This window comes from Triticum aestivum, chromosome 5A (genome assembly GCF_018294505.1).
Source record: "Triticum aestivum cultivar Chinese Spring chromosome 5A, IWGSC CS RefSeq v2.1, whole genome shotgun sequence".
NCBI classification, from domain to species: domain Eukaryota; kingdom Viridiplantae; phylum Streptophyta; class Magnoliopsida; order Poales; family Poaceae; genus Triticum; species Triticum aestivum.
Window position 1 is genome coordinate 82,956,175 of NC_057806.1, and position 25,370 is coordinate 82,981,544.

Genomic DNA, 25,370 nt, shown 5'->3' on the forward strand with positions numbered 1-25,370 from the left:
GCGCCCAGGGGTCAACCCCGCTCTGTTCGGTGACCCCCGCTTGCTGTCGTCTCATTCCCGATCGGATCTGGCAGGATCCGTTCGGATCGACCTTTCAAAGCCTCATCGCCGGCCTCCCCTTGCTTCTCCGTGCGAGCTCACGAGGAGGACGACCCCAGCGCCAAGTCCCTTCTGCCTGCGCTGCCAGCTCGCGTTGACCCTGCCAGCGACCAATGCGTGGGCCGCATCGGGTGCCAGCCGCCTGCAACGCCCGCTCCAGCGCCCCGCTTGGGCCTCCTGTCGAGCCGGCCTGCTCGATTGTGCCCCGCGGTCTGCCTCCACCTCCTCACCAACGGGCCGAAGCCCATGGGTGAGCTGCTCCCCAGCGCCTCTCTCTTGGCCCAAGTGCAGATTCGGCCCGATGTATATTTTTCTGCTATGAACGAATTTTGCTATTTCCAGAAAAAAAAAACTGCATATTTACAAATTACCCCTTGTTGTTCATGCATTTAATTACTAACTAACCGTGCATCGGATTAAAACAAACTTTATATGTAAAATGCTTAGAATTGTGTCTAGATTCATAATATCCAACTTTCATCTATGTTTGAAATGTTTAAAATGTTGTTTGTTTTAAATTTGCCTATTGCCATGCAAAAATGCTTTAATTCATAACTAAATAACCGTAGCTCCAAACCTAATAAACTTTATATGTAAATGGGGTAGAAAAATGCATAGTTTAACATGGTGAACTCATTTTGTATGTTTAATAACTCTAAAATTGTGTTTAGGGCAGAACAGTACCAAACCTAAAATATGCACATGAGGATTTTCCGGACTTGTTTGCTTGTTGTTCCGACCTCATTTAAACTTGCCTAGATAGGTAGTTTTATTATACTTCACCTCTTGCCATGTTAATCAACATTTAATATTGTTGGGTACATAAACAAGATCGAACTAAATAACTCGTATGTGGTGTTCCGTCAATATGCAACTCGTTGCATATTGGGCTCCACTTAACTTGTAGTTTTTTTTTGTGCACTTTTCCATGCCATGCATATTTAAACCGGACATGCATCATACTTGTTTGCGCATCATGCCATGCTTATGTGATGGTTGTTTACTTTGTTGTTTGCTTCTTTCTGGTGTTGCTTCTTTGGGTTAGTTCCGATAACATCGCGTTTGGGAGGATTCATTCGACTTTGTCTGTTTGTCTTCTTCATGGACTCGTTCTTCTTCCTTGCAGGATCTCAGGCAAGATGACCATACCCTCGAAATAACTTCTATCTTTGCTTCCTAGTTGTTCGCTCTATTGCTATGATGCGATACCTACCACTTGTTATATCATGCCTCCCATAGTGCCATGTCAAGCCTCTAACCCACCTTTCCTAGCAAACTGTTGTTTGGCTATGTTACCGCTTTGCTCAGCCCCTCTTATAGCATTGATAGTTGCAGATGAAGATGAAGTTTGTTCCATGTTGGAACATGGATTTTGTTGGGATATCATTATTATCTCTTATTTAGTTTAATGCATATATATACTTGGTAAAGGGTGGAAGGCTTGGCCTTATGCCTGGTGTTTTGTTCCACTCTTGCCGCCCTAGTTTCTGTCATACCGGTGTTATGTTCCTTGATTTTGTGTCCCTTACGCGGTTGGGTGTTATGGGAACCCCTTAATAGTTCACTTTGAATAAAACTCCTCCAGCAAGGCCCAACTTTGGTTTTACATTTGCCTAACAACCTATCACCTTCCCTTGGGTTCTGCAGACTCAAGGGTCATCTTTATTTTAACACCCCCCCCCCGGGCCAATGCTTGTCTAAGTGTTGGTCCGAACCAGAGCCACTTGCGGTGCCACCTCGGGGAAACTTGAGGGCTAGTTTTTAGTTGTACGTAGTGTTCATCCGGCGCATCGGGCGGTCTTGCTGGTCTTGTTTTACCATTGTAGAAATGTCTTGTAACCGGGATTCCGAGTCTGGTCGGGTCTTCCTGGGAGAAGGAATATCCTTCGTTGACCGTGAGAGCTTGTGATGGGCTAAGTTGGGACACCCCTGCAGGGTTTTGAACTTTTGAAAGCCGTGCCCGCGGTTATGGCCAGATGGGAATTTGTTAATATCCGGTTGTAGAGAACTTGACACTTAACTTAATTAAAATGAATCAACCACGTGTGTAGCCGTGATGGTTTCTTTCCGGTGGAGTCCGGGAAGTGAACACGGTTCTTGTGTTATGCTTGAACGTAAGTAGTTTCAGGATCACTTCTTGATCACTTCTAGTTCACGACCGTGTTTTCCTTCTCTTCTCGCTCTTATTTGCATATGTTAGCCACCATATATGCTTAGTGCTTGCTGCAGCTCCACCTCATTACCCCTTTCCTACCTATAAGCTTAAATAGTCTTGATCTCGCGGGTGTGAGATTGCTGAGTCTTTGTGACTCACAGATACTTCCAACAGTTGCAGGTGTCGATGATACCAGTGCAGATGATGCAACCCATCTCAAGTGGGAGCTCGATGAAGATTGTGTTTGTTGTGTTGTTTCGTTTCTAGTTGATCAGTAGTGGAGCCCAGTCGGGACGATCGGGGATCTAGCATTTGGGGTTGTCTCCTTTAATTTTGGTTCCATAGTCGGACCTTGATTGTATTCTGGATGATGTATGCTTCACGTGTATTTGTGTGAAGTGGAGATTTTAAGCCAACTCTTTAACCCCTTCTTATTCAGTACATGGGATTGTGTGAAGATTGCCCCTCTTGCGACAAACCTACCATGCGGCTATGCCTCTAAGTCGTTCCCCGACACGGGGGAGATATAGCCGCAGTGTGGGTGTTACAAGTTGGTAATCAGAGCCTTCCCCGACTTAGGAGCCCCCTGCTTGATTGAATCACTAACGTTGTTGAGTTTAGAAGAAAATGTTTTGAGTCCTAGGATTATATATATCGGAGAGTAGGATTCTTTTTACTCCTCAGTCCCTTCGTCGCTCTGGTGAGGCCTCCTGACGTAGAGTTTTGACTCTTCTCTCCTCAAATTTCACAAAAAAAATTTAGGATCACGCGGGTATCTTGGAATCGTTCTGATGATTTTGTGACGAGAACATTGTTCTTGGTGCCTCCTGACATTTAGGGGTTGTGGCAGTGTCCTAGGGAATTGAGCTCTGAGGTGTTGTCGTCACAATTTTATCGTTCTAGTTCTGGAATACCTGAGTTTGCCGACATCGAAAATCTCATTTATGCAGTTGTTGGTGAGATAACCTCGACGCCACCCAGTACTGGGGTGGGTGTTCAGGAGTATTGCTATAACTCATATAACGGATGCTTTTTGAAGGTTGAGGTAAATGATTTCCAAAGGTTTCTTGGTTATGTGTTGAAGGATGGATACAGCTGGATGTAGGATTTGTTATTTTTGGGTGAGATACTATGCTTCCCCTGTATCCCCAACACCTGATTGCATAACCAGAAAGTTTCGGGAGTTTATAAGTGGGAATTCAAGTAGCTCCTAGAATATCTTTCCAACAGACACATGATACGATATGGGATCTATCATATGTATGTTTCCGGCTTATTTTGCAAGCCAATCCTTTGTTTTGTTTTGAGTTGTGGTATTCAAGTTGCTTCAATGTCAAGTGTTGATTCCATACCTTTCCTAGGTGGTGTTCTCATATTTATATGAGAGTGCTAATCCTTTTCGATCATCAAGATTGTCATGTCAATCATTTTCAACCGGTGTGCTTCTCTTCAAGTGGATCCGATCATTTCAACATCCGCAAGATCACCTCTCGATTTTTCTCAATGTTGTTCGTTTCATCTGTCCCCAAGTTGCCTTTGTTTTCCCACCCTCCCACCCTTTTCCTTTAAGGATTTGGATCTCTTAATCAACTATCAGGTTATTGATGGGAAGTCTCTCCATTCTTTTCCGTCAATATTCTTATCTGGTGATTCTCAGGAAGATGCTAAGGAAGCTACAAGTTCAACATTCTCCATTCTCTTTTCTTCTCCGGTGGATTCAATTGAAGCTTTGTTGATCATATCCCTTTCCACGTTTTAAATGTTTTCTCATGTCGGTGCACCTCATAATCATTCCCCGCTTGCTACTCAAGTGTTCCGGAGTGCTGAAGATACCTCATAAGATTCAAGCTTCCATTCTCAACTTGCTCAAGTTCTTTTGAGGATGTTATCTCTTTCAAGCCATTTAAATCAACCGATGCAATCTCCCTTTCAAGCAATCTTTTCAATGGTGTTTCTTTCGAGTGGGCCCTAACCCAAAGGTCTTTTCCCAGGATCTTACCTGACTCTTCTTCCCTTTTTCCGGAGTTATTTTCAATTCATTTCAAAGTTTGACGTAAGAATGAATTATCATCAGTCAAATGCCTTCTCCAAGATTGTTTTTCAAATTCTTTTCATCGTTGGCTCAACCTCTTCGCTTTTGATTCAACGGGAGTGTCTAAACAATTCTTGATGGTGTTCTCGTCGTCATTCTCGGATTTGTAGACCGAAGAAGAGTTTCTCTTAAATCATATATGTTCTCTTGAAGACTCGTGGTTCTAGCTTGATGCCATCCTCTCATAATTGTTTTAGACTGTGAGAATTCTTTTCATCCATACGGAGCAATTCAGGAGTCTTTTCAGTTCGATTCTCTGAAGGTCATCATTTCGGGATTATTCATTCTCAGCTTTCAGCTCTCGTTTCTCCAAATCTTACCGGTGCATCGTGCACGTGTTCTCTAATCAACTCTTGATCTCTTCGTTTCACTTGTATCTAAATTCCCTCAAGTATCTTCATTCGTTCTCTAATTCTTATCGGTGATTCCCCCCTTTTACTTCATTCGTTTTCAATTCTTATGGTGGTTCGTTCAATATTTCTCTTCCATCTTTATCATATTAATTTATTCGTTGTTTCGGGCCTACCGGTGGTTCATTGAAAACATTCCCAAGTTGGCGCTATATCTATCTTAATCCTTCACAAATGAGAATAAGTAGTATGCCAAATCCATGGTGTGTCAGCAATTAAATTGATGAAGGATAAGCATAATGTAATTCTTATTCTTGTTTCATCCAAATGATTCAATTCCTTATTCCGGAGGTTCATCAAAATTCTTGATTTCTTTTGTTCATCTTTCTTTTCCGGAGTTCCAAGTTTTTCCGCATTATCTCGTCGCGAAGCTCCATCTAAATCATCGCAAGGCTTCACCTTGTGTTTTCAACTTCTCTTTTCTTTCATTTGATCATCCTTTTGTTACCGGAGTTCTTCATGGAGGCTCTACATGATGGCTCATCAAAGATTTAATTCCTTCTCGAAGTGTTCATCGAGATTCTTTTCAAAGGAGCTCAAGTATTCTTCATCTTGCATTCCGAAGTGCAAATTCTTTCTATCTTATATTTTTCAGGTGGTGTTATGTCTTTCTTGACAATTTCCCTTCGGGTTTCATGATTCACAAGTTGTCCGGAATGACATATTTTAAACCCATCATTTTCAATTCATTCATGAGATCCTTTGCAACCTATCAATCTCTTCATTGGAGTTAGATTGGGTTATATTTCACCTAAAGCTTTCCCTAAGGATAGTTTCTATTTATGGTACTTATAAATGACCCAAGTTCTTCATCTATCCTCCTGGTGAAGCAAGGTTCTCGTCTCCTTGCTGATATCAATCCAATCTTTGCTTTCCATTAGTGGCCGTTTGTCACCTCATAATGTTGAGATGTTTCCATAAGCCCACTACAAGCTTATTCTTTTCGTTGTTGATTTCCCAACACCCCCGTGCAATCCTTTCTTGCAAGGATGCTTTCCAAGTTCAATTGTGGTAGAAGTTCTCATTTTTCTTCTCCGTTCTTTTGTTCCGACGATCTACCTTTTATTCCTTCATCCGGAGGCATTGTGATGTTGCTCTTTTCTATCATCATCTCGAATGGTGAGGATTGTGTTCTTTTCGTGCTTATCCATTTAACTGGAGTGTTGTGCCCTTTTCTCAAGTTCTTTTCGCCTTATCAAGTCTTGCATCTCTTTTCAACCGGAGTGCTGTCCGAATCTGCTCTTCCTTGTTCCTCTTTTCTAACGGAGTGTTTTCAACTTTGTTCTTCTTCGTTGTTTTCTTTATTTAAATTTGTTTCAACCTCTCAAGGTTCTTTGGTTTCACTCATTTGTCAAAGAAGCAACTTTGTTTTACCCCTCCTCTTCCGTTTTCCCCGGTGCCATCCCAGATCTCGAGATGAGATACTCTCGTAGTGGTGGAGTGTTGAGACGCCCCGAGACCGTTGCGCCAGGTGTCTCCCAGTTGTTCGCTCTTGTTGTCATGTCATTCACTTGCGTGTTGCATCTTGCCATGTCATCATCCGCATTGCATCTGCATGTTTTCAAAACTTGCATCTGTCCAGGTCTCCATGTTCCTTCCGTTGTCCGTTCTGAGCCCAGACCCACTTGCACGCTCCCGCGGCACGTCCGAAATATTATTTTATAAGTGGCCGGAAAATGTTCTTGGAATGGGATGAAAGTTGGCATGCCGTGTTGTTATGTTTTTAGTAGGTCGCCTGCCAAGTTTCATTGCATTCGGAGTTCGTTTGATGCCCCAACGGATAACTATAGCGACAATATAGTCGGTCAAATCGTCGGACGTTTTCGGTCTCCAAAATCTGTTGCCGGGTTTTCCCTCTTTTTCCTCCCTAGAACGTCTACACAGTCCACTACCTACCGCCAGGCCCAACCTAACCTCTCTCGTCAGCCCACGGCCCTCCTCGCGCGCCCGTACGAAAGTTGTCCCGGACCCGACTCGGGTTGTCGTTACCGATGGGTCCGGATCATCCCCAAATGTCTATAAAACATCACTGTTTTCTTATTTAGACTCTGTAACCTATTTATTCTCGGTCGTCTGATTTCAATCGGAGGGCCCAAATGCACCCCAAATCCACCTGCTATATATACTTGAGGTCCAACCCTAAGAATTAGGAGGCTTCTCCCTTCAGTCCAATCCCGCCGCCGCCACCCGGTCTCAATCCATCTCGGGATCCATCCCCTCCTCATTTTCACACACCAGCCATCTCCCCTCGATCCATCGATCCACCCAACCAGCCGCAGCCTCCTTCTTCCTCGATCCAACCAGCAACGACCCTCACCTCCAGGACCTCCTCCTCGCCGCCCCATCTCGCCTCCAAGATCAGTCACTGGACCCACACCCCTTGATGCTTCTCCTTCTCCCGTTCCCTCTCTCACTTGCTCTATATCTTCTCCATGGAGACCTGCAGGAACACCGCTACCATGGTCGACCTCGGCATGCCTCGCCGCCGTCGGGAACGGAAGGGTTGACCTCGGTTTGGTCTCCCCGCCTCCTTCGATGCTCCACCAGGAGCAAAGCCTCGCTCCGCCCCGTCTTACGAGCACAACGGCGCCTTGGGCCGAAGCCACCAGGACCCCAGGCTGGCCCCGTCGCTCCTCCTCTTCCCTTTGTTTTCCTCCTGTCTTCTCGCGTTTGTCTCTCTCTCTCTCTGTGTGTGTGTGTGTGTGTGTGTGCGCCCGCGGGTCAACCCCGCTCCGTTCGGTGACCCCCGCTTGTTGTCGTCTCATTCCCGATCGGATCTGGAGGGATCCATTCGGATCAACCTTTCCAAGCCTCGTCGCCGGCCTCCCCTTGCTTCTCCATGCGAGCTCAACGAGGAGGACGACCCCAGCGCCAAGTCCCTTCTACCTGCGCCGCCAGCTCGTGTTTACCCTGCTAGCGACCGATGCGTGGGCCGCATCAGGTGCCAGCCGCCTGCAACGCCCGCTCCAGCACCCCGCTTGGGCCTCCTGCCGAGCCGGCCTGCTCGACTGCGCCCCGCGGTCTGCCTCCACCTCCTCACCAACGGGCCGAAGCCCATGGGTGAGCTTCTCCCCAGCGCCTCTTTGTTGTCTCCAGTGCAGATTCGGCCCGATGTATATTTTTTCTGCTATGAACGAATTTCGCTATTTCCAGAAAAACTGCATATTTACAGATTACCCCTTGTTGTTCATGCATTTAATAACTAATTAACCGTGCATCGGGTTAAAACAAACTTTATATGTAAAATGCTTAGAATTGTGTCTAGATTCATAATATCCAACTTTCATCTATGTTTGAAATGTTTAAAATGTTGTTTGTTTTAAATTTGCCTATTGCCATGCAAAAATGCTTTAATTCATAACTAAATAACCGTAGCTCCAAACCTAATAAACATTATATGTAAGTGGGGTAGAAAATGCATAGTTTAACATGGTGCACTCATTTTGCATGTTTAATAACTCTAAAATTGTGTTTAGGGCAAAACAGTATCAAACCTAAAATATGCACATGGGGATTTTCCGGACTTGTTTGCTTGTTGTTCCGGCCTCATTTAAACTTGCCTAGATAGGTAGTTTTATTATGCTTCACCTCTTGCCATGTTAATCAACATTTAATATTGTTGGGTACATAAACAAGATCGAACTAAATAACTTGTATGTGGTGTTTCGTCAATATGCAACTCATTGCATATTGGGCTCCATTTAACTTGTAGTTTTGTTTGTGCACTTTGCCATGCCATCCATATTTAAACCGGACATGCATCATACTTGTTTACGCATTATGTCATGCTTATGTGATGGTTGTTTACTATGTTGTTTGCTTCTTTCCGATGTTGCTTCTTCGGGTTAGTTCCGATAACGTCACATTTGTGAGGATTCGTTCGACTTCGTCCATTTGTCTTCTTCATGGACTCGTTCTTCTTCCTTGCGGGATCTCAGGCGAGATGACCATACCCTCGAAATCACTTCTATCTTTGCTTGCTAGTTGTTCGCTCTATTGCTATGTTGTGATACCTACCACTTGCTATATCATGCCTCCCATAGTGCCATGTCAAGCCTCTAACCCACCTTTCCTAGCAAACTGTTGTTTGGCTATGTTACCGCTTTGCTCAGCCCCTCTTATAGCATTGATAGTTGCAGGTGAAGATGGAGTTTGTTCCATGTTGGAACATGGATTTTTTTGGGATATCATTATTATCTCTTATTTACTTTAATGCATATATATACTTGGTAAAGGGGGAAGGCTCGGCCTTATGCCTGGTGTTTTGTTCCACTCTTGCCGCCCGGTTTCCGTCATGCCGGTGTTATGTTCCTTGATTTTGCGTCCCTTACGCGGTTGGGTGTTATGGGAACCCCTTGACAGTTCGCTTTGAATAAAACTCCTCCAGCAAGGCCCAACTTTGGTTTTACATTTGCCTAACAACCTGTCACCTTCCCTTGGGTTCTGCAAACTCAAGGGTCATCTTTATTTTAACACCCCCCCCCCCGGGCCAGTGGTTGTGTAAGTGTTGGTCCGAACCAGAGCCACTTGCGGCGCCACCTTGGGGAAACTTGAGGGTTGGTTTTTAGCTGTACGTAGTGTTCATCCGGTGTTGCCCTGAGAACGAGATATGTGCAGCTCCTATCAGTATGTCGGCGCATCGGGCGGTCTTGCTGGTCTTGTTTTACCATTGTCGAAATGTCTTGTAACCGGGATTCCGAGTCTGATCGGGTCTTCCTAGGAGAAGGAATATCCTTCTTTGACCGTGAGAGCTTGTGATGGGCTAAGTTGGGACACCCTGCAGGGTTTTGAACTTTCGAAAGCCGTGCCCGCGGTTATGGGCAGATGCAAATTTGTTAATATCCAGTTGTAGAGAACTTGACACTTAACTTAATTAAAATGAATCAACCGCGTGTGTAGCCATGATGGTCTCTTTCCGGCGGAGTCCGGGAAGTGAACACGGTTCTTGTGTTATGCTTGAACGTAAGTAGTTTCAGGATCACTTCTTGATCACTTCTAGTTCACGACCGTGCTTTCCTTCTCTTCTCGCTCTTATTTGCGTATGTTAGCCACCATATATGCTTAGTGCTTGCTGCAGCTCCACCTCATTACCCCTTTCCTACCCATAAGCTTAAATAGTCTTTATCTCGCGGGTGTGAGATTGTTGAGTCCTCGTGACTCACAGATACTTCCAACAGTTGCAGGTGTCGATGATACCAGTGCAGATGACGCAACCCAGCTCAAGTGGGAGCTCGATGAAGATCGTGTTCGTTGTGTTGTTTCATTTCCAGTTGATCAGTAGTGGAGCCCAGTCGGGACGAACGGGGATCTAGCATTTGGGGTTGTCTTCTTTTATTTTAGTTCCATAGTCGGACCTTGATTGTATTCTGGATGATGTATGCTTAACTTGTATTTGTGTGAAGTGGCGATTGTAAGCCAACTCTTTAACCCTTTCTTATTCAGTAAATGGGATTGTGTGAAGATTGCCCCTCTTGCGACAAACCTACCATGCGTCTATGCCTCTAAGTCGTGCCCCGACACGGGGGAGATATAGCCGCATTGTGGGTGTTACACCGGTAAAGAGATTGAACTAGGTATTGAGATACCGATGATCGAATCTCAGGCAAGTAACATACCGATGACAAAGGGAACAACGTATGTTGTTATGCGGTTTGACCAATAAAGTTCTTCGTAGAATATGTGGGAGCCAATATGAGCATCCAGGTTCCGCTATTGGTTATTGAGCGGAGACGTGTCTCGGTCATGTCTACATAGTTCTCGAACCCGTAGGGTCCGCACGCTTAAAGTTCGGTAACGATCGGTATTATGAGTTTTTGTGTTTTGATGTACCGAAGGTAGTTCGGAGTCCCGGATGAGATTGGGGACATGACGAGGAGTCTCGAAATGGTCGAGACGTAAAGATCGATATATTGGACGACTATATTCGGACATCGGAAAGGTTCCGAGTGATTCGGGTATTTTTCGGAGTACTAGAGAGTTACAGGAATTCGCGGGGAGTAGATGGGCCTTATTGGGCTTTAGGGAAAAGAGAGAGGAGAGGTTGCGCGCCCCCCCAAGGCCTAGTCCGAATTGGACTAGGGGGAGGGGCGGCGCCCCCTCCTTCCTTCTCTTCTCTTTTCCCTTTCCTTCTCTCCTACTCCTACTACTTGGAAGGGCTCCTAGTTCTACTAGGAAAGGGGGAATCCTACTCCCGGTGGGAATAGGACTCCCCTAGGGCGCGCCATAGAGAGGGCCGGCCCTCTCCCTCCTCCACTCCTTTATATACGGGGAGAGGGGCACCCCTTGGAGACACAACAATTGATCATTGATCTCTTAGCCGTGTGCGGTGCCCCCTCCACCATAATCCACGTCGATCATATCGTAGCGGTGCTTAGGTGAAGCCCTGCATCGGTAGCATCATCATCACCGTCCCCCACGCCGTCGTGCTGACGAAACTCTCCTGTGAAGCTTTGCTGGATCGGAGCTCGCGGGACGTCATCGAGTTGAATGTGTGCAGAACTCGGAGGTGCCGTGCATTCGGTACTTGGATCGGTCGGATCATGAAGACGTACGACTACATCAACCGCGTTGTGCTAACGCTTCCGCAGTCGGTCTACGAGGGTACATGGACACACTCTCCCCTCTCGTTACTATGCATCACCATGATCATGTGTATGCGTAGGAATTTTTTGAAATTACTACGTTCCCCAACACGATGATGCCTCCACGACGCCCAGCAGCACAGAAACCGCGCCGACGCCGCCCAGCACAGAAGTCGCGCCGATGCCGCCCAGCTCGCACATGCCGACTACCCCGATGCCGGAGGCCGACACCGCCGTTTGATGCGTTGCCTACACGTCATTTCTTCGGGTTCGCCGAACTTTTCATTTGGTCGCCGAACTATGGCAAGGTGATCGCCAAACCGGGGCGCTGATCGCCGGACTTGTGGCGTTTTTTGGGAGCGAGAATGGACCAAGTTTGAATTTGCGGTGCCTTGGGGCGGCACCTGGGGGCGTGGCTGGGACCTAGATCGCCCCCAGGGCCTAAATAGCGTCGGGCGAGCGCCCGGAAGAGCGCCGGCCTATGCGCTGGGGGGCGAACGTGTGGAGATGCTCTTACCACTAGACACGTAGTCTGTGCAGCGGAAGTAGAGTTGGGCCAGCGCGTCTTCGGAGTCGTCTCCTCCTCGTCGATCTCCCACGTAGCCAATCAGATCCCACAATCCGGTTCGTCCAAGTGCACCGCCTCTAACGGTATCCACGCGTGCAGGAGGAACACCATGTGGTGGACTACTAGGTCCGATCACACAGCCGACGGCGAGTGGTGGTGGCTACTTGCAACACATGCAAAGCCCTAGTGACGGCGCTGAAGTGATCAACCAAATGAGTGTGCCGCACCTCCATTATATATAGGAATCCGTCGCGGGCTCAACACTTGGGCCTCGCACGGATCCTAAAGCCCAAATTATGTTCGGTCTGGATCCGAGTCCGAGTAGGATCACACCTGGCTCGTGGAGTCAGATCCAGCCTCACAGGTTCCTTCCCTTAAGCGTGAGACCCCTTAGGTTCAAGTCGTCTTGGTCGCAGTTCAGATCACCTTTGACCTGCTCGGCTGGTAGCGGCCTCTAGTAAGGCATGCCAACCACCAAGTAGACAATGAAGCCAGTTGGTGAACCTGTACAAAATGTCACACTTATGTTTCCTTTGCCACACGATATATGTTGTCGGGCTCAAGGCGAGTCTGTCATCCTTGTGCCATGCTTATCTTGGTTGGATCACACAAGGGGCTCAGAGTATATCTCTCTTGATCAAAGGGGCAAATCTCATCTTGCCCGACCATGTCTCGCAGCATGGGTCTGGACAAAGCCTGAAATCTACCTTTATAACTACCCAGTCACAGAGTAGTGTTTGGTCGGCCCAAAGCAGGTCTCTCACCATCCCAAGTACATGCACCAGCTCAGGTCTTATGACATAGAACATATGTTATACTAGAGACTCCCACATTACCTATCGGTTCATCTCATAGTCGGGTATGTCCGACTCGGATCTCACCTCGACTCATATCCGACTATATCGAATCCGACCAGATCCTTCCGAGTCCATATTATATGGCTAGCATCCAATGCTCCATGGCCAGCGAGACCAAACCATCCACCGTGTCACATGTCAGTCTAGTCGGTTGCGCGTTCATGCAGCCCTTTCGACTAGGGATCTTTTAGGACAGTCATTATACAATGCATAGTCCCACAAATAAGTCACGTACTCATTGATACACATCATTAATAATGTCCAAAGACTATCTTTATTAATAAACACATATAAAATATTATCATACATTATTGCCTCTAGGACATATCTCCAACAACCCCATGGGCCATCCTAACATTAAAGACCCAATTTTTCTAAACACGTAAAAAAATCACGGCTTACTTCTAAATCTAAGCACAAGAGTCAAAGCAAAAATAAATAATACTCTAGTTTGAAACACTTGTGCCTAAATAAAAATTACAAATGAACATAAACCTCAGGCACAACTTTGTATATCGGTGTCGTAGCTTTCGTTAAGGACATCTCTTCATCACTGCAATATGCTAGTTTAAAAAATTTAATGATTATTGGACCTAAATTTTCAGCTAGACAGGAGATGCCAGCAGCCGCGATCGGTGAAGAAAAAGACCATCGAAGAGAAACACCTATAAGCACTTGTAGAAACTTCGAAGACCATGTACACCGCAAAAGTCATCCGAATCCGGTCAGATCCACCAAAAATCTTAACCAACTAGTCCTAGGAGACCCACGGAAGAGACAGCTCCACACGCCCTCCGTCGGTGAAAATCACACCAACGGAACAGGGGTAGGGTGAGGAGAACATTATTCCTACCTTGAGGCAACGCCGCCGCTTCGCTGCCCCAAACCAAATATAAAGACTCCCTAAAGAAAACCTAAAAATCCACCCATCTAGTTGTACGACAGGCCCAAGTCTGATGTCGAGTCCTCCACTATCCATAACCGTGCACGAACGTCCTCTTCTCGGATGGTCCAGCCAGGTCGGACAACCGGTGAAGATTAAGATTTTGCATCGAGTCCCTCTGGCCACCACCGGCTTCACCAACACCGCCTTGTGCACCCCTAAGAAGGTCGCTGCTCGAGCACATATATCCTTCGTCATCCCGCATCAAACCTCCAGCGCTTCCACAACAGGCCCCTCGATTCGGACCTCATCGACGTCGTCGGCGTCACATGGGCTTTGCCTCGCGAGGTGCCCTGCCGCGACAAGAGGGGTAGATGATGGGTGGCGACTATGGTTCAATGGTCGAACGCCTTGTCGCCTCATGATAGGAAAATGATTTGAGAGACTTTCTTCCATATTGTTCTGCTGCATGGTTTGATTTGTTCAGCCCTCTAAACTAATGGTGATGGATTGCAAGCATGTATTGTGTGGGGTAATGCTCCAACCAATGTTGCTTCAGCGATCTCTAGATCTCATCTCAAGGGGCAAGTGGCTATTGTGTTTCTTCAGAACCTGGTATCGTGAGCTATGGTTCAGTAGCGCTAGCTATCTATCATTTGTGCTAACTTCAACTTTTCTTAATATATTTTTGCAGGGGCAGTTTTCCTTAATATTAATCAAATCTAAGATGCCTTTGTGTGCCTTCTTTTCAAAAGTAAATAAATAAGGGTTTTCTAAGTCATTTGTCGATTTTCCATATTATATTGCTTGGGATTTTGCGCCCTTCCCTTTGTTGCCATTTGGTAACAAAGACTGGAGGGATTTCCCCCTCGAGGGAGGGGCAAAGCCTGGAACAAACTTATATAAATCACTAGGACAGGATATACAGGTCCAAACAGGGTCAAACAAACTATTAAGTGTTACATTGTCAAAAAATTCAAGCCACAATCCTCTAAGCGGTCATGCATGATTTATGAAGCTTTTTAACGATTATGTAGGTCCATCAAACACCATCCAACCGCTGTTTGCAACTTCTTCATAGGTCCATCAGCTTCATGTCTCTGCTTGACTACTGCCTTTGGCACTTCTCTTCCGCTTCCGAACCCTCTTTCGCTTTGCCTCGCCATCAGTCTTCGGGCCCTAAAGAAGCAAGTTCTCATCAGTGCTTGTTGCCATGAAATGTCCGTGTAAGCATCAGCAAAAGCGAATATGCAAGTGTCACTGTCTAAGAGTATATAAGATTTAATTGTCACATTATTTCTCATTCGTAGGAAACTACAGCATTGCTTTTACAACATTAATTGCACAGATACTTATAGTGAGTGTGTTCCGAGTATTAAACATACCATACAGATGTCAAGTGATAATGCTGTGTAGTGATGATTAATTACCTGATTTTGAGCAGCTGATGGTTGAGGCTTTGGTTTCTTTTTCTTGCAAGAGAGTGGGTTTGGACCCTGCAGCACAACACACATTAACATTTTGTTAAAGAAGCAGAGATGCCATCATGATCTCAAAATGTTGATTACGCCCACTAGATCCTAACAATGGAGTGTCCAGAAAAACAGAAGCTGTAAATATTAACCTTTGCTCTGTTTCTTTTAAACTTGCTTTTCTCTGCCACTCCGGGAGCGTTTCCACAGACGGATGTCTTTCCTTCAGATGACGCCTTTAATAGCTTCTTAAATTCTGATTTTTCCATATGTATACGCTTCTCCTCATCCAACTGAGCAAACTGACGTTGCTGCACAGAGGGTTGCTCAATAAACAGGGAGTTCTTCAGACCATATATCACAGGAACACAAGGAACCTGTACCCAAGCAAAACATACATGAGCAAACTGAATGCAGAAGTAGCTTCTAAGATGGCTTAATACATTAGGCTATATCATTTCTGTAAAGTAGATGATATGATACTTGTCGGTTGTATCATGTTTGCTGAGCAGATTCCTTCACAAGTAACATTCCGGTGACAAAAATAAGGTAAAAGTAGAATGCTACATCCAAGCAAAACATATATGAGCTCATTGTGCAAAAGCAGTTTTTAAGATGGCATATAAATTCTGTTATCAGTGCTATGTAATTTCTTTTAAGTCGATGCTATTATGTTTGTGCCTTGTATTGTGTCCCTGAGCAGATACTTTCACAAATAAAATCGAGGTGATAAAATGATAAAAGCAGAATGCTAGAAGTGCAGTGAATCTTCATACCTCCCGTAGCTTTGCCCGGAGATCAGAATCCTGGGTGGCAACAAAGTAGTGCTCCGGATTCTTATCACCAACAAGTGACAGAATACAGTCCACCGCACTGACCACTTTGTCATGCTCACAGCTGAACACACAAATAAAAGTCCAGAGAACAAACTATCAACGCCCCCGCCTCGAGCTCGTCAAGTCATAAAAGGGTAAAACTATCCTGACTGAATGTAGTAGCAGTATTTCATACAAATCAAACTGATAAAACAAAACCAATGTGATCCAATTTCAGAACATGATTTGCAGTCAGGCATGGAAGCAAACAAACCAGTGCCACATTACATTATTTCAAAGCTGGAAATGAAGTTCCACTAGTTAATTGGTTTCAAAACCTACTTATTCTCAACTTGGCATGCAACACCACTGTCCATGTATTTTTCTTTTCTTCATAAGAGTTAGTGCTTATTTAGTCTATTAGTGAGCAGAAATTCAATTCGGTTCCCGGGAGCACGTGCTCCCGGGCCCTTGTTTTACATACATTTGTTTTCTACATATAATTATCCGTGGCAACGCACAGGGACCCAACTAATTCCAGCTAAGTATTCAGATAGCCCAAACACAAATTGTCAAATTGAACCTATGAGGTAACCAATATGACAGAACAAAGAGATCCGCATTTAAAATTGCATCAGCGACCAGTGCATGTATAGATTAGAGTGGTAAGGCTGTGAAATAAAGAAAAATGGATAAGAGAAGGGAAGAGAAGGAGGGACCTGGCGGTGGCGACGAGTTGGGCAGCGTCGAACGCCTCGGAGTGGGACTTGCCGAGGCGCCTGAGCTCGGCGACGACGCACTTGGAGGTCAAGAGCGGGGGCGCCCTGGACGCGGAGAGGAGCTCGCGGAGGGCGTCGTCGGCGGGGAGGAGTTGGTGGACGAGGAGGTGGTGCACGAAGGTGCCATCGATGAGCACCTTGTAGGGCTCGCGGAAGCCGAAGCAGGTGGAGTAGAACTTAACCACCTTGCGGTGCCGCGATCGCCTCTTCACCCTCATCGCGGACTGGCGTACGCGGGCAGGCAGACGGCGTCCGCGGTGAGTCAGCGACGGTGGCTCTCCTAGACGAGCGGCGGCAGACCTCCAGGACGTGCGGGCGGGCGGACGGGGTCACCGGACCAGCGGGCAGGCGAGGACGCGGTGTCGCCAGACGGGCGGGGTCGCTGGGCTGGCAGACGGCGAGCCGGCGACCCTCCTGGACCTGGAAGAGCGGCGGCGGCGCAGCTCCAGGTCCTGCACGGATGGGCGGCGGCAGACCGGTCTAGGGTTCGTCCCGCTCGATCCGGGGGAGCTCCTATAGGGCGCTCGCTGCGGCAAAGTGCCGGCGCTTCGCACAGGAGCGGCTAGCGTGGGCCGGCCCGTTTAAAGCGGCAAGCGGCGGCACGTTCCCGACATGAAAAATCGCAAAAAATAAAGTACCTCCAGCGCTGTAAATTGAACACGCGACTTCAAACTAACTGGACTGCCGTGCAAACCACTGCGACGTAGCTGTCCTCATACTCAATTATCAGCGCGACATTTAAAGACGTATACGACAGACACAAAACTTAAACATTCATTCGCAAAAAGTCCCAAAAACTACAGTCCATTTATTGGGTCGAACCGAGGACCTCCAACAACAGAATTTTTCGAAATTATAAATATTTTCTTCAAAATAAAAACATTTTTCGAATTCTCGTACAAATTTTATAAATCAGAAACATTTTGATTATGTGAACAAATTTGAAAAGGGGGAACATTTCTTGAATTTGTGAACAAAAAATAAAAATGTGTACATTTTTAAAACTTCTAGAACATTTTTTGAATTTGTGAACAAAATTAAAAAACATGAACTATTATTAAATTTGTGAACAATGGTGATAATTCCCATATGTCATCGGGAGCGCTTTCTCTATATAAGAGTTTGTCCAGGCTTGTCCTTTGTTACAAAAAGGATTGGGCCATCTTGCTGCACCTTATTTACTTTCATTACTTGCTACCCGTTACAAATTATTTTATCATAAAATTATCTGTTACCGATAATTCCAGTGCTTGCAGAGAATACTTTGCTGAAAACCGCTTATCATTTCTTTCTGCTCCTCGTTGGGTTCGACACTCTTACTTATCGAAAGAACTACGATAGATCCTCTATACTTGTGTATCATCAAGACTCTTTTTTGGCGCCGTTGCCGGGGAGTGAAGCGCCTTTGGTAGGTGGAATTTGATAAGGAAAAAATTATATAGTGTGCTAAAATTTACTGTCACTTGTTACTATGAAACATAATCCTTTGAGGGGTTTGTTCGGGGTATCTTCACCTCGTCCGGAACCACAATCAGCTACCCCTCAACCTACTGAACCTATTGAAAATGTCTACTTTGAAATTCCTTTGGGTATGATAGAGAAACTGCTAGCTAATCCTTTTGTAGGAGATGGAACATTGCATCCTGATTTACACTTAATCTGTGTGGATGAAGTTTATGGATTATTTAAGGTTGCAGGTATGCCCGAGGATGTTATCAAGAAGAAGGTCTTCCCTTTATCTTTGAAGGGAGAGGCATTGACATGGTATAGGCTATGTGATGATATGGAATCATGGGACTACAAACGATTGAAATTGAAATTTCATTAGAAGTTTTATCCTATGCATCTCGTTTATCGTGATCGTAATTATATATATAATTTTTGGCCTTGCGAAGGAGAAAGCATCGCTCAAGCTTGGGGGAGGCTTAAGTCAATGTTATATTCATGCCCCAATCATGAGCTCTCGAGAGAAATGATTATTCAAAACTTTTATGCTCGGCTTTCTCCCAGTAATCACTCCATGCTCGATACTTCTTTTACTGGTTCTTTTATGATGAAGACTATTGAATTCAAATGGGATTTATTGGAAAGAATTAAACGCAACTCTGAAGATTGGGACCTCGACGAAGGTAAAAAGTCATGTATAACACCTAAGTTTGATTGTGTTAAATCTTTTATGGATACCGATGCTTTCCGTGAATTTAGCACTAAATATGGGCTTGACTCTGACATAGTAGCTTCTTTCTGTGAATCATTTGCTACTTATGTTGATCTCCCTAAGGAGAAGTGGTTTAAATATAATCCTCCCATTGAAGCAAAAGTAGTTGCACCTATTAAAGTTGAAGAAAAGACTATCACTAATGATGATCCTGTTGTTCCTACTGCTTATGTTGAGAAACCACCTTTCCCTGTTAGAATTAAGGATCATGCTAAAGCTTCAACTGTAGTGAACAAAAGCAATATTAAGACACCCAAACCTTGAACAAATTAAAGTTGAACCTAATATTGCTATGATTAAGGATCTCTTGGCTGATAATATTGATGGGCATGTTATTTACTTCTGTGATGAAGCTGCTAGAATTGCTAAACCTGGTGCTAAAGATAAACATAGACCTGTTGTAGGCATGCCTGTTATTTTTGTTAAAATAGGAGATCATTATTATCATGGCTTGTGTGATATGGGTGCTAGTGCTAGTGCAATACCTCATTCTTTATACGAAGAAATTATGCATGATATTGCACCTGCTGAGATAGAAGATATCGATGTTACCATTAAGCTTGCCAATAGAGATACTATTTCACCGACTGGGATTGCTAGAGATGTTGAAGTCTTGTGTGGGAAGGTTAAATATTCTGCTGATTTTTTTGTTCTTGGTTCCCCACAGGATAGCTTTTATCCCATTATATTTGGTAGACCCTTCTTGAATAATGTTAATGCAAAGATAGACTGCAATAAGGATATTGTTTCTATTGGTTTAGGGGATATGTCTCATGAGTTTAATTTTGCTAAGTTTCATAGACAACCCCATGATAAAGAATTGTTTAGTAAAGATGAAATTATTGGTCTTGCTTCTATTGCGGTGCCTCGTACTGATCCTTTAGAACAATATTTGCTAGACCATGAAAATGATATGTTTATGAATGAAAGAAGAGAAATAGATGAAGTATTCTTTAAACAGGGACCTATTCCGAAACACAACTTGCCTCCACCCAAGGGTGATCCCGTGTTTGAGGTTAAACCATTACCTGATACTCTTAAATATGCTTGTCTTGATGAAAAGAAAATATATCCTGTTATTATTAGTGCTAACATTTCAGAGAAGGAGGAAGAGAAACTATTGAAAACTCTGAAGAAGCACCGTGCTGCTATTGGATATACTCTTGATGATCTTAAGGGCATTAGTCCCACTCTATATCAACATAAAATAAATTTGGAGAAATACTCCAAACCAGTTATTGATCACCAACGACGGCTAAATCCTAAAATGAAAGAAGTGGTAAGAAAGGAAATATTAAAGCTCCTTGAGGCAGGTATAATTTATCCCGTTGTTGATAGTCAGTGGGTAAGTCCTGTCCATTGTGTCCCTAAGAAGGGAGGCATTACTGTCGTACCTAATGATAAAGATGAATTGATCCCACAAAGAATTATTAGATGGTTACTCTGGTTTCTCTCAAATACTTGTGTCAGCTAATGATCAAACAAAGACCACTTTTACTTGCCCTTTTGGTACTTTTGCTTATAGACGTATGCCTTTTGGTCTATGTAATGCACCTGCTACCTTTCAATGCATGATGGCTATATTCTCTAACTTTTGTTAAAAGATTTGTGAGGTTTTCATGGATAATTTCTCCGTTTATGGATCCTCTTTTGATGATTGCTTGAGCAACCTTGATCGAGTTTTGCAGAGATGTGAAGAAACTAACCTTGTCTTGAATTGGGAGAAGTGCCACTTTATGGTTAATGAAGGAATTATCTTGGGGCATAAAATTTCTGAAAGAGATATTGAAGTGGATAAAGCTAAAGTTGATGCTATTGAAAAGATGTCATGTCCCAAGGACATTAAAGGTATAAGAAGTTTCCTTGGTCATGCTGGTTTTTACAGGAGGTTCATTAAGGACTTCTCAAAAATTTCCCGGCCTCTGACTAATCTATTACAAAAAAGATATTCCTTTTGTCTTTGATGATGATTGTGTAGAAGCATTTGAAGTACTTAAGAAAGCTTTGATTTCTGCACCTACCGTTCGGCCACTTGATTGGAGTTTACCCTTTGAAATCATGTGTGATGCTAGTGATCATGCTGTAGGTGCTGTTCTTGGGCAAAGAGTTGATAAGAAATTAAATGTTATTCAATATGCTAGTAAAACTTTAGACAATGCCCAGAGAAATTATGCTACTACTGAAAAAGAATTCCTACCAGTTGTTTTTGCTTGTGATAAGTTCAGACCTTATATTGTTGATTCTAAAGTAACTATTCATACTGATCATGCTGCTATTAAATACCTTATGGAAAAGAAAGATGCTAAACCTAGACTTATTAGATGGGTTCTCTTGCTACAAGAATTTGATTTACATATTATTGATAGAGAGGGAGCTGAGAACCCCGTTGCAGACAACTTGTCTAGGTTAGAGAATGTTCTTGATGACCCACTACCTATTGATGATAGCTTTCCTGATGAACAATTAAATGTCATAAATGCTTCTCGTACTGCTCCATGGTATGCTGATTATGCTAATTACATTGTTGGTAAATTTATACCACCTAGTTTCACATACCAGCAAAAGAAAAAGTTCTTCTATGATTTAAGGCATTACTTTTGGGATGACCCACATCTTTATAAAGAAGGAGTAGATGGTGTTATTAGACGTTATGTACCTGAGCATGAATAGGAACAGATCCTACGCAAGTGTCACTCTGAGGCTTATGGAGGGCACCATGCTGGAGACAGAACTGCACATAAGGTATTGCAATCCGGTTTTTATTGGCCTACTCTCTTCAAGGATGCCCGTAAGTTTGTCTTGTGATGAATGTCAAAGAATTGGTAATATTAGTAGACGTCAAGAAATGCCTATGAATTATTCACTTGTCATTGAACCATTTGATGTTTGGGGCTTTGATTATATGGGACCGTTTCCTTCCTCTAATGGGTATACACATATTTTAGTTGCTATTGATTACGTTACTAAGTGGGTAGAAGCTATTCCAACTAGTAGTGTTGATCATAACACCTCTATTAAGATGCTTAAAGAAGTTGATTTTTCCGAGGTTTGGAGTCCCTAGATATATAATGACTGATGGTGGTTCACATTTTATTCATGGTGCCTTTCGTAAAATGCTTGCTAAGTATGATGTTAATCATAGAATTGCATCTCCATATCACCTGCAGTCCAGTGGTCAAGTAGAATTGAGTAATAGAGAGCTCAAATTAATTTTGCAAAAGACTGTTAATAGATCTAGGAAGAATTGGTCCAAGAAACTTGATGATGCATTACGGGCCTATAGAATTGCATATAAAAATCCTATGGGTATGTCTCCATATAAAATGATCTATGGTAAAGCATGTCCCTTACCTCTCGAACTAGAACATAAGGCATATTGGGCAATTAAAGATCTCAATTATGATTTCAAACTTTCCGGTGAAAAGAGGCTATTCGACATTAGCTCACTTGATGAATGGAGAACCCAGGCTTATGAAAATGCCAAGCCGTTTAAAGAAAAAGTTAAAAGATGGCATGAAAAAAGGATACAAAAGCGTGAGTTTAATGTAGGTGATTATGTATTGCTATACAACTCTCGTTTAAGATTTTTTGCAGGCAAACTCCTCCGTAAATGGGAAGGTCCTTACGTCATCGAGGAGGTCTATCGTTCCGGTGCCCTAAAAATCAACAACTTCGAAGGCACAAATCTGAGGGTGGTGAACGGTCAAAGAATCAAACATTACATCTCAGGTAATCCCATAAACTTTGAAACTAATATTATTGAAACTGTAACCCCGGAGGAATACATAAGGGACACTTTCCGGAACGTTTCAGCCTCCGAAAAGGAATAGGTATGTGGTACGGTAAGTAAACCGACTCCAAAACAGTTCTAATGGCATTTTTCTTCGTTTTGGAATATATAAAAAAATAGGAAAATAAGAAGCAGTCCGGGAAGGACATGAGGCTTCCACGAGGGTGGGAGGCACGCCCTACCCCCCTGGGCCCCCCGCCTTGTGGGCACCTCGTGTGCCCTCCGGACTCCGTTTTCTCGCACGATACTTATTTTGGTCGGTAAAAATTCACTATATAATCTCCCGAAGGTTTTGACCACCGTATCACGCAAATATCTCCTGTCTTTGTTTCGAGCTGTTTTTCTGACAGATCTAGATCACCATGGCGTCTTCAAGTGCCCCCAAGGACAAGTGATATGTCTCCAACGTATCTATAATTTTTGATTCCTCCATGCTATATTATCTACTATTTTGGGCAATATTGTGCTTTATTATCCACTTTTATATTATTTTTGGGACTAACCTATTAACCAGAGGCCCAGCCCAGATTTGTTGTTTTATGCCTATTTCAGTGTTTTGAAGAAAAGGAATATCAGACGGAGTCGAAACGGAACGAAATCAACTGGAGAAGTTATTTTTGGAAGGAAACACACCTGATGGACTTGAACCTCACGTCAGAAGATACGGGAGCTGCCCACGAGGGTGGGGGCGCGCCCACCCCCCAAGGGCGCGCCTCCTGCCTCGTGGGCCCCCCGTGGCTCCCCTGACGTGCTTCTTCTGCCTATATAACTCCATATACCCTAAAACTTCCAGAACGGAGATTAGATCGGGAGTTCCGCCGCCAGAAGCCTCCGTAGCCACCGAAAGCCAATCTAGACCCGTTCCGGCACCCTGTCGGAGGGGGCAATCCTTCTTCGGTGGCCATCTCCATCATCCGGGCGCTCTCCATGACGAGGAGGGAGTAGCTCACCCTCGGGGCTGAGGGTATGTACCAGTAGCTATGTGTTTAATCTCTCTCTCTCTCTCTCTCTCTCTCTCGTTCTTGAGACGATACGATCTTGATGTATCGCGAGCTTTGCTATTATAGTTGGATCCTATGTTTCTCCTCCCCCTCTTCTCTCTTGTAATGAATTGAGTTTCCCCTTTGAAGTAATCTTATCGGATTGAGTCTTTAAAGATTTGAGAACACTTGATGTATGTCTTGGTGATCAACTTGCGGGTTTCGTGACTTTGGGAACCTATGCATAGGGGTTGGCACACGTTTTCGTCGTGATTCTCCGGTAGGAACTTTGGGGCACTCTTTGAGGTCCTTTGTGTTGGCTGAATAGATGAATCTGAGATTGTGTGACGCATATCATATAATCATACCCACGGATACTTGAGGTGACATTGGAGTATCTAGGTGACATTAGGGTTTTGGTTGATTTGTGTCTTAAGGTGTTATTCTAGTACGAACTATAGGGCTGTTTGTGACACCTATAGGAATAGCCCAACGGATTGATTGGAAAGAATAACTTTGAGGTGGTTTCGTACCCTACCATAATCTCTTCGTTCGTTCTCCGCTATTAGTGACTTTGGAGTGACTCTTTGTTGAATGTTGAGGGATAGTTATGTGATCCAATTATGTTAGTATTGTTGAGGGAACTTACACTAGTGAAAGTACGAACCCTAGGCCCTATTTCCTATCATTGCAATACCGTTTACGCTCACTTTTATCACTTGCTACCTTGCTGTTTTTATTAATTCAGATTACAAATACCTTTATCTACTATCCATATACCACTTGTTTCACCATCTCTTCGCCGAACTAGTGCACCTATACAATTTACCATTGTATTGGGTGTGTTGGGGACACAAGAGACTCTTTGTTATTTGGTTGCAGGGTTGCTTGAGAGAGACCATCTTCATCCTACGCCTCCTACGGATTGATAAACCTTAGGTCATCCACTTGAGGGAAATTTGCTACTGTCCTATAAACCTCTACACTTGGAGGCCCAACAACGTCTATAAGAAGAAGGTTGTGTAGTAGACATCAAGCTCTTTTCTGGCGCCGTTGCCGGGGAGGCAAGGAAAGCGGCACTAACACACCCCGTCAACTAAGCTCTTTTTTGGCGTCGTTGCCGGGGAGGTTAGCGCTTGAAGGTATATCTTTAGATCTTGCAATCGAGTCTTTTAGTTTCTTGTTTTATCACTAGTTTAGTTTATAAAAGAAAACTATAAAAAAATGGAATTGAGTTTGTCTCATACGCTTCACCTTTTTAATATCTTTCGTGAGTATGACAGAAAGGATAATTGTGTTCAAGTGCTAGAAGAAGAATGCATTAGAATGTTTGGCACTAAATATTTGAATGATGAGCATAATTGCAATGTCGTTAGTATGAATTCCTTGAATATCTATGATGCTAATGATATGCAAAGCCACAAGCTTGGGGAAGCTATGTTTGATGAAGATGATATTTTTTGTCCCCCAAGTTTTGATATGCAAATTTATTATGATGAGAGCATGCCCGCTATCTATGATGATTATTGTGATGACACGTATGCTTTAAAGAATAATGATAACCATGAAACTTCTCATCTTGATCTTAATTTTCAATCACATGATAGTTATTTTGTTGAGTTTGCTCCCACTATTATTCATGAGAAGAATTTTGCTTATGTGGAGAGTAGT

At 43.9% G+C, this 25,370-nt stretch overlaps 1 protein-coding gene across 1 annotated transcript; it reads right to left on the reverse strand.

Moving 5' to 3' along the window:
• Positions 1-14,530: 14,530 nt before the first annotated feature.
• Positions 14,531-17,269, reverse strand: LOC123102414 (rRNA-processing protein UTP23 homolog). Its single transcript, XM_044523764.1, has 5 exons — positions 16,652-17,269; positions 15,894-16,014; positions 15,270-15,494; positions 15,076-15,141; positions 14,531-14,824 (listed from the first exon to the last, which is right to left on the reverse strand). Exons 1-5 carry the CDS (start codon positions 16,927-16,929, stop codon positions 14,738-14,740), a joined length of 777 nt encoding a protein of 258 aa, XP_044379699.1. The 5' UTR covers positions 16,930-17,269; the 3' UTR covers positions 14,531-14,737.
• Positions 17,270-25,370: the final 8,101 nt, after the last annotated feature.